We start from the raw sequence: 16,101 nt of genomic DNA on the forward strand, positions 1-16,101 counted from the left end.
CAACTGAAGGAAAAAATATGCATCCAACTACCTCTAAGAATATTTAAAAAAAAAACCCGGGATAAATTTAGTAAGAATTCATGTTATATCTTAGCTAGCCAAACCCCATAGAAAGAGGAGTCACCACACATTGAAGAGACCCACATTTTCTACGTGGCTCCTCGACATACACAGAATTCATCTCCTTGTGAATTCTGATACATCGACAGAAACTGCGCTGCAGAGGGGACCAGCTACTAAATGACAAGCTGGCGCTGGCGCTGATGAAGGGAGGAACCTCCCAGCACCGTGGTAATATGCTGTCCCGACCACGTTGGCTACACTGGCTGTGGGAAACACCGCGACTGACGTGAGAATGTGACCTTCTGAGGCTTTGAAAGGCCAAGAAAATGCTAGATGTGGTTAAGAAGGGCATTTAAAACAAGTACATAAGGTAACTTCAGGATGAAAACGAGGGGAGAAACTCACAGTAAGGAGTATCTTTATAGAGCTTCTTATCCTGGTGGCACACATGTAAGGACATCATTTACAGTCACTCACTCACTTTGAATTCTATAAATTCAGTTCCATAAATGACACAAGCAGATGTGGTTACCAAGAGACACTGGCATGTGTTTCTAATAGTTTCCCCCACAGGACCACCTGGGCACTCCCCTCACCTCTTCCCTTAGGGTTCTGGGAGTAATACATTCCAGTGCTGGTGGAACTCTCTCTGCCCAACTAGTGGCAGTGTCTCTGCTCCCCACAGCATATGGTGTGGCTACGGCTCCAACACATAGGAACGTTGCATCTACAAACCTAGAATTGGGCCATCACTCAGTCAGCTGCCAGAAACATGGATTAATAACCTAAATAGTTACGTCCTAAAAGATGAGTACTGATTTGGAAGTGCTTATAAATAAAGAAAATGTTTCCCCAAAGCCTCTATTTACCTTACCTGTAATAGTTAGCTTGAGGTAAACATGTTGCCCAATTGGCACCTGAAGATGAGTGCTTGGTGGTAGCATCAAGCAGAAAAGCTTCGTATCATGAGTAACACCTTCCTTGGAAATTAACTGGCACTTTCTGTAGTGCAAACCTAGAAAGTGATTCATTTTCTCTTATTGATGAATACATTAAATAAGAAGTAACACCAGACCCACTAAGTGAAAGCACAGATTCAGCTTTTCTGCTTTCGCAAGCTTGAATTTCACTAAAATGCCTATGCACTTTAAAAATTCATCAGTAGTCTGAAAATCTTACAGTTGGAATTTCACTTTATTTCCCGAGATATGTATTTTCTAAAGCCGGCCAATACTTCTGTAGGTTGAAAAACAAACTCTATTAAGTGAGTTTTATTTCCTCATGTCTAATTATAGCATATTAAAAGCATTACATTCTAAGAAATTAAAACCTATTTCTTCATAAATTCACTTTTAAATAATTTCATTTTTTAAACCTTATTCACAGCTATATAACTACATTACAGATGTGGAAAATATTTGATAATCAACAAATCTACATTCTAAAGTCTTTTCTTACAGAGTGGTCTTGAAATTCAAGTATTTAAGGTTTAACAATACTTGTACTATTAAATAATTCTAGAAATACTTCTTTGATAAACACAGGAAAAATACACATTCTGTTTCTCTATGTTTGTGTATGAATTATAGAACATTTTAACTATCAAGAAATGATTAAAACAGAAAAATTAACTTTTATGTTTAAGTGTGTAAGTTTTCACTACCTGGAAAATTAACTTAAGTGAAAAATGAAAATTCCCAGTTTGTACTACTAATATACAAATAAACAAAAAGGAACAAAGTGTTTCTATAAATACTGAAAATATTTAAAATTAATATCCCAAGCTCAGGAAATATTTATCATTTGTATACAGAGCAAAATAATACCATTTAGGTTAGAAGAACTTGTTATAGAAATTCTGAAAGCAATAATATTTTCACTTACAGAACTCCTGTGGACACAAATAGCATGCCAGACTAGACTGATGATATTGGTTTGTTTTGTTTTTTCCTTGCTTATAAAACAGCATTTACAGATATGGAAAGGAATCAACTCTGATTCCTTCTTTTTTAACCTAAAAATATTTAAGTAGGGACAGATTTATTCCAGATCTTAGGAAGTGAAGGCCCAACACCTAATAATCAATGGTTCGTGGAAAACTGAAATTCACTTATAATCCTAAGAAATCATTTTGGCCATGGTTTTATCCAATTTCTCTTCTTCCCTTGTCCCTTCAGGCCCTAAAGACCCTGGTCACTAAATCTTCCCCCTGCTCCCCTGGTGGCTCATAAATTTAAAGTGCAGCATTGCACACCAAAACCAAGGGGCATTACTGAACTCACCTCATTCTAGTGCCCGGGCAGAGCTCAGACCAGATTACAGCTAAAGGAATCACTGTAAAGTTATCCTAGAACACCTAACCCAGTGTTAGACTGACAAAGGATCAATGGACATAGGCTCACCTAAAAGGAGAAACGAAGGTTCAAATGATCTGTCCCTTCCTTTCTGGGACCCAGAGTGAGAATACAATCAGAGACCCACATACTATACACGTAAACATTTAAAAGTTATAAATCAGATGCATAACTATTAAATAAAATATGTTCTATGCTGTACCATTAAATAAACCTTCATGATGTCCTAGAAGGTTAGGTTCAAAATCAGGATTCTTGAACTCCTCAGAGTTCTTTGCAGGAAGATGGCAGAAGGATGAGAGCTGCACCCCCCACTGACTGGCTATGGCCTGGTCCCCACTTCTTTTCTCACCTCAGGCTCTGCCTGATACTGAGTGGAGCCTTATGCAGGTATGGACAAACCAGCCCATGTTTAAGCTCATCCTCTTGCTTTCCTCATAAACGGCCCTGGCCACTCTTTGAATGCAAGTGGATCTGGGACTATTTGAGCAGAAATTCTGGGTTCCAATACCTAGCATGCAGCTGTTGAAGGAAAGAGGGTGGACGTTTCTTGAGGTGGATATTTCTTGGCCTTGCACACTTCTCATCCTGTGGGAGGGATATGACCGGAAGAGAGACACTGGGGAGTTCTCTAAGTCTGGAGTCCAGGGCAGATGCCTGTCTGGCCCAGGTCTGAGGGCCTTAGTGCTTTCTTACAATAAAATTGAATGCATGCCCTTCTGAAAACGTTACTGCTGGCTGAAAAGGTTCATGTTCTGCCTTCACAATTTCAACTCTAGCATTTGCCAGAAAGGATCTGCTACAGGAGCTATGCATCTCCTCAATTATATTTCAAACACAATGAAAGCCCAGGTTACAGTAATTTACTGACACTTCTTGTTAAGTTCATCCAGTATTCTTGCTATTTAACACCCAAGAGATAATTTCAGCATCTTGCCTAGAAGTCTGCCCTAATTTCAAAGAACACCCAGATTCTAAAAGTCCAGGAAACACTGAAGGAAGTTTTCATCTTTTAATTACACTGAGAGAGACGGCACAGACACACGGCCCGGAAACACAGGAGGAGAAAAGACAGGAAGCAGATGCGCCGACTACTTTGGGCTGCACGGCGCCATTATTTAAGTGTCAGGTTTTGGGCTTTGTGAGCATAAATAATTACACAAGAAAATGAAAAACCGAAATAATATAAGATGGTGAAACAGAAGCATAAGACAGAAAAATTTCTGTCCCAAACACCTAACTTCTCTTAATAACATACAAATGATATTACTCAGGGTAATACTAAAATACTAAGGATAATATGATTAATCCGGGCATACTCTTTTCTTTTGGTTGAAAAGACACTGCATTTTTTTTTCTAAAGGATACAATTTCACAAGGCTCAAATCTAGACAAAGTCTTCAGTGGGAGAGAGAACACAAAGAGAACCCTGGTTACGAGTCCACACTGCCCTCCATCTGGTCTTTAACTCCTACTTGACCTCAGCACACTTTTAAAGCACCCATCCACTCCTACTTTCCCTACTAGAAACAGAGACTTAGAGAAGTTAAATAGCTTGCGCAAGGTCACAGAGCAGCCGGAGAAGATGTGGGAAGAGGCAAGATGTGATTAGAGTTTCCTGCCCCAGTTCAGAGGCTTTGTTCAAAAAGTACGAGAAGCTACTGTTCTAGACTAGCTTCTGGTTTGGTGTCTTCCTCCCTCTTCTGACCATGTCATTTCAAGCACAAATATTTATAGATTATCCCTCCACCCTTTACAACTTCCTAAATAACTATTTAATGTACAAATTAAGGAATCAGTTCAGCAAGTCAAGATTCTTCTCAGGTATATCTCTTCTTGAATATTCCCATTCTCTACTATTCTCATCAACCACACTTTTTCTCAGCACTCATTACTACTTTCGATCACCTAACTGTCATTTACTTACCTCCTAATTTGCAATCTACCTTTACTCATTTAGTTCTCCATGATCTTCCTAAACCAAGGTAGGGCAACCAATTAGCTGGATTTTAACACACTCAAAAATGCAGTCCATGAAAAAGAAACAACCCCAAACATACTACCATCTATAATAGTTAAAAATATATTTATGGGGGCGCCTGAGTGGCTCAGTCATTAAGCGTCTGCCTTTGGCTCAGGTCATGATCCCAGCGTTCTGGGATCGAGCCCGGCATCGGGCTCCCTGCTCTGCGGGAAGCCTGCTTCTCCCTCTCCCACTCCCCCTGCTTGTGTTCTCTCACTGCCTCTCTCTCTGTCAAATAAATAAATAAAGTCTTTTATATATATATATATATATATACACACACACACACACACACACATATATATAAAATTTATGTAATATATATATATATATATTTATGTACATACTTAAGTATGTCCACACAGAAAAAAACACAACCTACAGCCATTCAATACAATAGACATTCCACTCAGAATCTGTCACAGTCATATGCTTTCACTCATTTATGGAACATAAGAAATAGGAAGATCAGTAGGAGAAGAAAGGGGAGGAAGGAAGGGGGGGTAAACAGAAGGGGGAATGAACCATGAGAGACTGTGGACTCTGGGAAACAAAGTGAGGGCTTCAGAGGGAAGGGGAGTGGTGATGGGTATTAAGGAGGGCACATATTGCATGGTGCACTGGGTGTTATGCTCAAATAATGAATCATGGAACATTACATCAAAAACTAAGGATATACTGTATGGTGACTAACATAATACAAAATTATAAAAAAAAAAAAAAAAAAAGATAGAACACCCAGATTCTAAAAGTCCAGGAAACACTGAAGGAAGTTTTCATCTTTTAATTACACTGAGAGTAATTAAAATCTGTCACTGTTCACATAGCAGGGGCCAGGCTGATTTAGCTTGCTAGCTATTTCTGCCAAGACAGTGACCTTGATGAGCAATGAACCTGACTGCAGGGATGATGCTCGGAACACTTGAGTATAAACTATTTTCAAGCACTGTACAAATGTTTAACATTTTGACTACTGATAAAATAATTCAAACTTATTAAGTTAGTAGAATATCTTCCTATACTGAAGACACAGCAAAGTTGGAATATTACTCTTAAAAGCATTACATAACTGTACTTATTTTTTGTTTTTAAAAAATTATTGAGGGTTTTCACTAATTTTGATAAAGCTTCCACTTAATCTCTAGTAGTTTAGTTAAAATATCCTCACTCAAACCACTCTGTATATATGAATAAGAACACATAGGCTGCTTGAGTGGCTCAGTCGGTCAAGCATCTGACTCTTGATTTCAGCTCAGGTCATGATCTCAGGGTCGAGAGATCAAACCCCACGTTGGGCTCTGTGCTGGCCGTGAAGTCTGCTTAATATTCTCTCTCTCTCTCTCTGCCCTCCCTACCCCCTTCTCTCTCTCTCTTAAAAAAAATATATATCCATAACTTGTCTTCAAACACTAAGGATGATGAGTATCTGTGGATACATGTTTATTCATATATTAGAATAAAATACAATGAAACGATGCTCAAAGACTGAGAATTTTCATACATAATTGTTAAATTAGTATTATCAAATCGACAGAAAGCACAGATTCCTTTTTGTTTTAGCTATTGTTAAAACAATATCTATTGTTTAGATATTTTTAACAATAGCTATTGTTAAAAAATCCTAAAGTTATATTAAGATGTTTTACTACCTCAGACTGATGGGAACTGAATCTTTCGAGGTGAGGATTTGGTGGAGTTAAACAGTAGTGTTAAATTAGGACAAAGGCAGCTCTTTCTCCATGACTAGATTCAATGGAGTCTAGACCCCACACCATTCAGCAAGACTGTCACTAAATTTGAATACTTCTACACCTAGCACCTTTCCTCTCTTGCTCCGTAACTAATAATGCTGCCAACACTGTACACTCAAGTGCCTGAATCATCTGAATTCTAAGGTTTTAAACTTTTTCCATTTTATCTTTTAATACAGTAAATAATTTCTTACTCAGGTACAGTCTGCCCCATCTTTTCTGTGTTTCTTCAGATTTCACGTTTGGGCCATTCTAATAGAGATGAAAATAAGACGGCAAGATGCCAAAGCACTATATGGTTACTGAGTACGCAACACCTTCGTGCACGCTGGGCGGAGGAGATAATGGAGGAGAACAAAGCATAGTTTTCCTTTGCTACTTGCAGTGTTTCTTCTTTTCTAGTAATTCTGAATGCTTATTTCAGACAGCAAATAAACATGGATGTACAGGCAAAGACTGGGCAGACGTGTGGGGGTGGCTCTTCCTACATCTGCAAGAAGGTCTGTTCCATGGTGAGCAAGCAGCTTGCCCTACAAAAAGGCTCCATTAAATGATTGCTTACAGTGCGTCCACGAGGACGTTTATGAGCGCAGACAGTACCTCAGTGTGTGTGCGTGCACGCGGTGCCTGCAGCTAAGAAGCCTTATGAAAGTAGACGTCAAACCACGCAAAACGGTTCAGCTTTCTAGGTTAAAAATAGTAAAATACCAACAATTTCACATAGTTCAACACAGATTATAAAGACTAAAGTTACAGATTCAATACATGTATTTAACATAAAGGTTTATAAGTGGCTGCTGACATCAAAATTGTGACAAAATTTGTTAAACTCTTTACAGTTTTGTATCCTGATGTTCATTTACGGAAGTGTTCGTTGGCAAATCTATAAAACTAACTGTCTGGTGATCAAAGGCCCCACAGTAAAGGCAACTGCAATTAAAATAAAATTTTAGGTTGGCTACAGAAATAGTAACCCAACTGCCTATCAGTTGCTGACCCTTAATAGACAAACAAGGTCCTCACCCATCACACACACACACACACACACACAACTATTCACTCACGATCATCACCTCTGAGGGGAAAAAAATGGGAAGCATCCAACTCAAAAATGGTAGTCTAGTTCCACTGATACAGTTTAAGATATCACATATTACATTTGGATTAAAGGTAAAACTGAGGGGCGCCTGGGTGGCGCAGTCGTTAAGCGTCTGCCTTCGGCTCAGGGCGTGATCCCGGCGTTATGGGATCGAGCCCCACATCAGGCTCCTCCACTATGAGCCTGCTTCTTCCTCTCCCACTCCCCCTGCTTGTGTTCCTTCTCTCGCTGGCTGTCTCTGTCGAATAAATAAATAAAATCTTTAAAAAAAAAAAAAATAAAGGTAAAACTGAAGTAGTTTCTCTTCTCTAACTATGTTCTTTGCTTTATTTTAATCTTTTGTGTAAGTAAATTCTAAATTCTACATTCTAGATTTGACATGAGAAGGTACTGCATTAAAAGTTTTAGATTTACAGGCTTACTTTAATAAGAGGAAGCCAGCATGCTAGTATTGTAAAAGTCAATAATTTTAGGGGCGCCGGGGTGGCTCAGTTGGTTAAGAGTCCGCCTTAGGCTCAGGTCATGATCCCAGAGTCCTGGGATCGAGCCCCGCATCAGGCTTCTTTTCGGCGGGGAAGCCTGCTTCTCCCTCTCCCACTCCCCCTGCTTGTCTTCCATCTCTCGCCATCTCTCTCTGTCAGATAAAAAAAAAATCTTAAAAAAAAAAAGTCAACAATTTTAACATATTGAAAACCTAGGAACACGTGATGGACTGTAAACATTTGACATTACTGATGGCAAGTTAATAGTAATAATTTGATGATACAAGTACTCAGCTTTGCTAGTGATTAATCCACAATTTCTGTCATGATTTAAGTAGTGGAAAGAACAAAGAAGAAATCATCTTTGTTAATTCAGTCACATAAATAAACGATCCCCTAAACTCTGAGTCATTTTCCAAAGTGAAAAACCCAATTCAATGAAAAATACTGCATTGATCCAATTTCAGACAAGAAAGCTAAAACTAACTAATGGTTCAGGACTCAAGCAGAAATTTATGGCAGAGACAAAAGAGTTCATGGAAAGCCTCGGGAAATTACTGAGAAAACTTGAGTGATACTCACTCTAACACTTTCCAAATGGAGGTCACCCTTTGTTCTTAGTATCATTTATTTCTTGGACTTGGCTTTTATCTGGTTTGCTATGATTTTTCAATCACTAGATAGATAATATCAGGGCAAGAGATTTCACTTTAACAATATCTCTTTTCGTTGTCACTGTCTTTTATCTATTTTCTTCCGACCTGCTGGATTGCACTATTATTCCTCTACGTTCTATCTCCCTTCCTAATACCACAAAATTCTGGCCTCTGCTCCTATAAAAGAATTCTATTTTACCTTTCCCCACTTGTGGCTTACACTTTTCTTTCTCTACAGCCTGCAAAATGCCTTGGCACAATAAATACCTAGTAACAATTTGAACCTTTTCCTAGAAAACCCTTCATAGTTTTTTGTTACTTGTTTGAAAGTTATTTTCATTACATTGCTTGAAATTCACCTCTTTCAGGGAGTCATTCACAATGCAACTCATCCGCATCTGTTTGCTGGGGGTCATCTTGGAATACGCTCAGTTTGTACTATAGAACTTGCCCTTGTTGGTCTGTTGCTTTATAAAAAAGTATTCTTCAGTCTCATACTCCGGAAAATAATTAGCACAGTGTCTAAAACAGCTTTCTACTCACAATGTATACTCAAAATAATGCTACCTGATAACGTCTCTGAAATTAAATATTATCTACAAATATAACTTTATGGTTTTTAAAATATTTATAATGTTAAATATTTAAAGATGCTAAAGTGAATACCTGCAGTTAATTCCTTCTAACTCCCTTAAAATAATAGCAAAGGTTTGTGTGTTTGTGTGTGTGTGTGTGTGTGTGTGTGTGTGTGTGTGTGTTTGGTTGGTTGGTTGTTTTTTAAAGCATAAGCCTGCAAGGACAGAAAGAATGGAAATAAAAAGCAACAAAACTTTAGGAGCTGACAAGGCAAAGAAACAACTGGTAACTGACTCAGCGGACTCAATAAAGCTGAATCTTAAATTAGAAGTAAAGAAAGCCAAGACTTGACTCACTTGAAACAAAAAATCCCTGAAGCCTCAGAAACTGGCAGGACCCATTATATCTGGAATCAGAGTGAAGGTGGAGCTGAAACCACGTTCTGAATGAAAGTTCATTTAAGAAACCTAGATGCTCCCACCCCCCACCTTTTCTGAAGTCTTCCCCTACTTAGCATGGCCACATGTGACCCTGTCCTATTCCGGGTAAGTGTTAGAAGTGTACTCTCTAGAGTGGGTAAAACAAAGAGTCTCTGGATTGGGTATATGCTAGAGGCTGAATTGTGTCCCCCTCAATTTTCCTATGTTGAAGCTATAACCCCCAGTACCTCACAATGTGACTACTTGGAGCTAGGTTCTTTTAAAAGGTGAATTAAGTGAAAATGAGGTCATTAGTGGGGGTGATCCCTAATCCAATATGATTGATATCCTTGAAAAAGAGGCTATCAGGGGCACAGACACACAGAGGGAAGATCATGTGAAGATGGCCACCCACAAGCCAAGGACAGAAGCATCAGAAGGAACCAACTTTGCCAACACCTTAATCTTGGACTTCTGGCCTCTAGACTGAGAAAATAAATTTCTGTTATCAGGCCACCCAGTCTGGTACTTTGTTATGGCAGCCTTAGCAACTAATACAGTATGCCAGGCAACAAACAATGAAGAGAAGGAAAATCAATATTTCTCAGAACTGAAGGTTGTAAGTTCCCATAATGAAAAGATAGCACAAAGGAGAAAGAGCCAACCTGAAAAATGAAAACAGACCCACATTAAGGCATATCAAATTGTGAAATTTCAAAATTCTCGGAACAAGGAGCAAATCCTGTCAATTTCCAAAAAGAAAATACAGTGGACATTTACTATGTGAAAATTCATCAGGTAGAACACTTTTAATATTCATCCCTTTACATAAATGTTATACTAACACTAAAAACCTAAAAAAATAAAGGAAAAAGGGAAATGAAATGAAGAAGGAAATTAATTACATCCTTTAGGAATAAACTGAGACAATGGTTTAGATAAGCAGAAAAACAATGAACACATCTTCTTTAATATAAAAAAAAATGAGATGTGCATACAAGGTATAAACTTAAACTTGGTTATGAACCTTTTATAAAAAGGAACCTGAAGGAGTAAATGGTTGAACAACAGTCTAAGCACAAGTGGGCTTCTCCATTCAGGTATCACTATCTAATAACTTTGTAATGCCTAACATTAGATAGTAGAGGCTGAAATTTAAACTCTATTAAAAAAAAGAGTTTTTCAAGCAAGTAAAAGCTAAAGGAATTCATCACCACTAACCCAGTCTTACAAGAAATGTTAGAGGTACTTCATTAAGCTGAAAAGAGCACTAATTAGTAAGAAGAAAATATATGAAGGTATAAATTTCATTGGTAAAGGTAAATACATATAAAGATAGTGGATTAATCACTTATAAAGCTAGTATGAAGGTTAATGACAAAAGTGATAAAAACAACTGTAACTACAATAATTTTTTAAAGTTTATACAAAAAAGGGTTTTTATTAAATGTGACATCAAAAACATAAAACATGGGTGTGGGGAAAGAGTAAACATGTAGAGTTGTAGAATGCATTCAAACTTAAGTTGCTATCAACTTAAAATAGACTGCTACCAATACAGACTTTTAGATGCAAGCCTCATGCTAATCATAAAGCAAACACCCACAGCAGATACACGAAAGATAACAAAAGGAATCCAAAGTGTGACACTAAAGAAAGTCATCAAATCTCAAAGAGAGGAAGAGAAGAAAGGAACAGAGGAGAACTACAAAACAGCCAGAAAACAATTAACAAGATGGCAAAAAGTACACACCTATCAATAATCACTTTAAGTACAAATGGACTAAATTCTCCAGTCAAAAGACAGAATAGCTGAATGAATTCAAAAACAGGACCCATCCATATACTGCCGACAAAAGACTCACTTCAGATGTAAGGACACACACAAATGGAAAGCAAAGGGATGAAAAAAGATGTTCCATGAGAATGGAAACCCAAAAAAAGCTGGGGTAGCTATACTTATAACATGCAAAGTAGACTTTAAAACAAGGACTGTAATCAGAGACAAAGAAGGCATTACATAATGATAAAAGGGTTGATCCAACAAGAGGATGTAACATTTGTAAATACTTCTGTACCCAACAGAGGTTAAAGTATCTAAATATATCAACCAAATATTAACAGACCTAATGGGAGAAACTGACAATACAGTAATAGTAAGGGACTTCAATATTCCACTTATACCAGGAAGGAAATCAATAAGGAAACAGTGGCCTTAAATGACATATTAGACGAGACTGACTTAATAGATAAACACAGAACATTTCAACCAAAAGTAAGTAACAGAACACACACATTCTTCTCAAGTGCACATGGAACATTCTCCAGGACAGATCATACGTTAGGTCACAAAACAAGTTTAATACATTTACGAAGATTAAAATCATATCAAACATCTTTTCCCACTAGAATGGTATAAAAAATTCACAAATGTGTGGAGATTAAACAGCATACTTGAACAACCAATGGGTCAACAAAGAAATCAAAGAAGGAATCAAAAAAACTTTGAGACAAATGAAAAGGAACTACAATATATCAAAATTTATGGGACGCAGCAAAAGCAGTTGTAAGAGGAAGTTCATAGTGCTAAATACCTACGTCAATAAACAAAAAAAATCTCAAATAAACAATCTAGCTACACATGTCAAGGAACTAGAAAATGAAAAACAAGTGAAGCACTAAGTAGAAGGAAGAAAATATTAAAGATCGGAGTGGAAATAAATGAAACAGGGACTAAAAAGACAATAAAAGAGATCAATGAAACTAAGATCTTGTACCCGATTAGATAAATAAAATTGACTAACCTTTAGCTAGACTCACCAAGAAAAAAAAAAGGGCTCAAATAAATAAAATCAGAAACAAGAGAGAAAATGTTACAACTGATACCACAGAAATATAAAGGATCATAAAAGAATTCTATGAACAATTATACACCAACAAATTGAACAACCTAGAGGAAATGGATAAATTTCTAGAAATATACAACTTTCAAGACTAAATCATGAAAAAAATAGAAAATCTCAATGAACCAATTACTAGAAAGGACTGAATCAGTGAGTAAAAACCTCCCAACAAACAAAGTCCAGGACCAGAAGTCTTCACTAATGAATTCTACCAAACATTCAAAGTAAAGTTAATGCCAATCCTTTACAAACTCTTCCCAAAAAAAGAAAAGGAGGTAATGCTTTTTAACCCATTTTATGAGGCTAGCATTACCCTGATACCAAAACCAGACAAGGAGACCACAAGGGAAGAAATTTATAGGCCAATATCTTAATGAACATAAATGTAAAAATCCTCAACAAAATATTAACAAACTGGACTCAACAATACATTAAAAGGATCATACACCATGATCAAGGAGGATTTATTCTAGGGACACAAGAATGGTTCAACACCCATAAATCAGTGAATGTGATATGCTACATTAATAAATGGAAGACAGAAATCATACAATCATCTCAATAGACACGGAAAACGCATTTGACAAAATTCAACACCCATTTATGACAGAAATTTGTAACAGAGTGGGTAGAGGGGGAACACACCTCAGTGTAATAAAGGCTGTGAATGACAAGGCCACAGCTAACATCATACTCAGTGGTAAAAAGCTGACCAGGAACAAAGGAAGGATGCCCCTTTCACCACTTTTATTCAACACAATACTGGAAGTCCCAGTCCCAGTCATTAGGCAAGAAAAAGAAATAAAAAGCATCAAATTAGAAAGGAAGAGGTAGAAGTGTCACTATTTGCAGATGACATAATATATAGAAAAAACCCCTCGAGACTCCACCAAAAACCTGTTAGATACAGTAAACGAAGCTGCAGGGTACAAAATCAACACACAAAAACCCTGTAGCATTTCTATACACTAATATGAACTATCAGAAAGAGAAATTGAGAAAACAACCTCATTTACAACTGTATCAAAAAGAATAAAATACCTAGGAATAAATTTAACCAAGGAGGTAAAAACCTGTACTCTGAAAACTATTAGATATAGACAGGAAGAAACTGAAGATGGCATAAATAAATGGAAAGAAATACTATGCTCATGAATTGTAGGAATCCATGAATATTGTTTTAAAAAAAGTCCATACTACCCAAAACAATCTATAGATTTAGTGTAATCACTATCAAAATACCAACAGCATGTTTCACAGAACTAGAACAATTAATCCTAAAATTTGTATGGAATCACAAAACCCTCAAATAGCCAGAGCAGAGAAAGACCAAAGCTGGAGGTACCATACTCCCAGTTTTCAAACTATACCACAAAGCTATAGTAAGCAAAACAGTATGGTAGCCATAAAAACAGACATATAGATCAACAGAACAGAATAGAAAGCCCAGAAATATACACAGAGATTCGAAGGGGCACATGCACCCTAACATTTATAGCAACAATGTTCACAATAGCCAAAATATGGAAAGAACCCAGATATCCATCGACAAATGAGTGGATGAAGATGTAGTGTGTGTGTGTGTGTGTGTGTGTGTGTGTGTGTGTGTGTGTGTGTATGTATAATGGAGTATTATTCAGCCACCAAAAAGAATGAAAGCTACCCATTCGCAATGACGGATGGAACTACAGGACATTATGCTAAGCAAAATAAGTCAGTCTGAGAAAGACAAATACCATATGATCTCACTCATGTGGAATTTAAGAAACAAAATAGATGAACATAGGGGAAGGGAAGGAAAATAAAATAAGATGAAAATAGGGAGGGAGGCAAACCATAACAGACTCTTAACTACAGAAAACAAACTGAAGGCTGCTGGAGGGGAGGTGGATAGGGGGAAGGGGTAACTGGGTGATGGGCATTATAGAGGGCACTTGATATAATGAGCACTGGGTATTATATGCAACTGATGAATCACTAAATTCTACCCCTGGAACCAACAATACAGTGTATGTTAACTAAATTGAATTTAAATAAAAAATTTAAAGAAAAAGAAAATCATCAACAAAATGAAAAGGAAACCTACTGAATGCGAGAAAATATTTGCAAATCTTATATCTGAGAAAGGTTTAATATCCAAAATATATATAAAAAAAAACCCATACAACTCAATAGCAAAACACAATCTGATTAAAAAATAGATTAAAAATCTAAAAATAAAATTCAAAAAATGTCTCGAAAGAGACATTTTTCCAAAGAGGACATACAGATGGCCCACAAATACAAGAAACGGTGCTCAGCATCGCCAACCGTCAGGGAAACGCAGATCAGAACCACAATGAGCCACACCTGTGAGAATGGCGAGTGTCAAAAGGACAAGAAATAACAAGTGTTGGCAAAGATGCACAGAATAGGGTACCCTTGTGCACTGCTGGAGGGAATGTGAATTGGTGCAGCCACTATGGAAAACAGCATGGAGGTTTCTCAAAAAATTAAAAACAGGAGTACCAAATGATCCAGTATTCCACTTCTGCGTATTTATCTGAGAAAATGAAGACACTAATTTGGAAAGATACGTGTCCCTCCATGTTCACTGCAGCATTATTTATAGTAGCCAAGATATGGAAGCAACGTAAGTGTTCACTGACAAATGAATGGATAAAGAAGATACGGTATGTATGTGTCTGTATATATATGCATACACGATGGTATACCATTCAGCTATTTTAAAAAAGAATAAAGGCTTGCCACTTGTGACAACATGGATGGATCTTGAGGATATTATGCTAAGTGAAACAAGTCAGACACAGAGAGACAGATACCGTCTGATCTCACTTACATACGGAATCTAAAAAACAGAACAAACAAACCAACCCAAGCTCACAGATACAGAAAACAGACTGGTGGTTGTCAGAGGCGGAGGTGGTGGGGTGGGCAAAATATGCGAAGAGGGTTAAAAGGTACAAACTTCCAGCTATAAAATAAATAAATCATGGGGACATAATATACTGCACGGGGACTATAGTTAGTAAGTCAGTAATGAATATTTGAAAGTTGCTAAGACAGTAGATCTTTATTAAAAGAGCTCATCACAAGAAAAAGCTTTTGTGACTATACAGTGATAAGTGTTAACTAGACTTACTGTGGTGATCATTTCACAAAGTCTTTAAATATCAAATCATTATGTGATATACCAGAAACTAGCTTAATATTATATGTCAATCCTACCTCAATTTGAAAAAAGGAGGAAAACAGATAAATGTCCTTTTACAACTTCTTATAGAGAGATACAAGGGCCCTTTGGCTCCTCCCAAATAGCCTTCCAAACTCTGGTACAACTGCATCACTGACACGACAATTTCATGAACACAGTACTCGAAATGAGAGCGCAGCATACCTGTATCTTTCTTTGGAATAAGTGAATTATGATTCTCTAGGGGGTGACCAAGACGTTTCCAAGAAGTATTCTCTTTTTTCTTTAGGACAATCTCTATTTTTCCTACGTTCTCAACAACCCGCACTGAAAAGAAGATAAATTCCATTTGTATTCATTGAAACTAAATATAACACATTACTTTAAAATCAGTCTTTCTCAAACAATACAAATATCCTCATCTGATACGAATAACAGGGATCATTAGTAAGATAAGACTTTGTACACATATTTGTCAAAATTGTTTATGCCTTAAATGATATTAAATCCAGCTTATTTTATGAATCAAATTAACTCTTTTCAAACTAATTTATCAAGGGACAAACTAATATGTACTGCTAG

General features: G+C 37.0%; 1 protein-coding gene across 3 annotated transcripts in view; it reads right to left on the reverse strand.

Moving 5' to 3' along the window:
- The window catches only part of CYB5R4 (cytochrome b5 reductase 4), an 82,180-nt gene that overhangs the window by 18,774 nt on the left and 47,305 nt on the right, over positions 1-16,101 (reverse strand). For 2 of the 3 annotated variants that reach the window (XM_045804494.2, XM_087856909.1), the window contains exons 10-11: positions 15,724-15,846; positions 938-1,078 (exon numbers count right to left, since the gene is read on the reverse strand). In XM_045804494.2, coding sequence (XP_045660450.1) covers positions 938-1,078; positions 15,724-15,846 — 264 coding nt within the window. The remainder of the gene's footprint in view (positions 1-937; positions 1,079-15,723; positions 15,847-16,101) is intronic. The other variant, XM_045804499.2, reaches the window with a different exon arrangement.

The sequence above is a fragment of the Ursus americanus genome, chromosome 29 (assembly GCF_024610735.1).
Source record: "Ursus americanus isolate L20-20 chromosome 29, mUrsAme1.1.p, whole genome shotgun sequence".
NCBI classification, from domain to species: Eukaryota; Metazoa; Chordata; class Mammalia; order Carnivora; family Ursidae; genus Ursus; species Ursus americanus.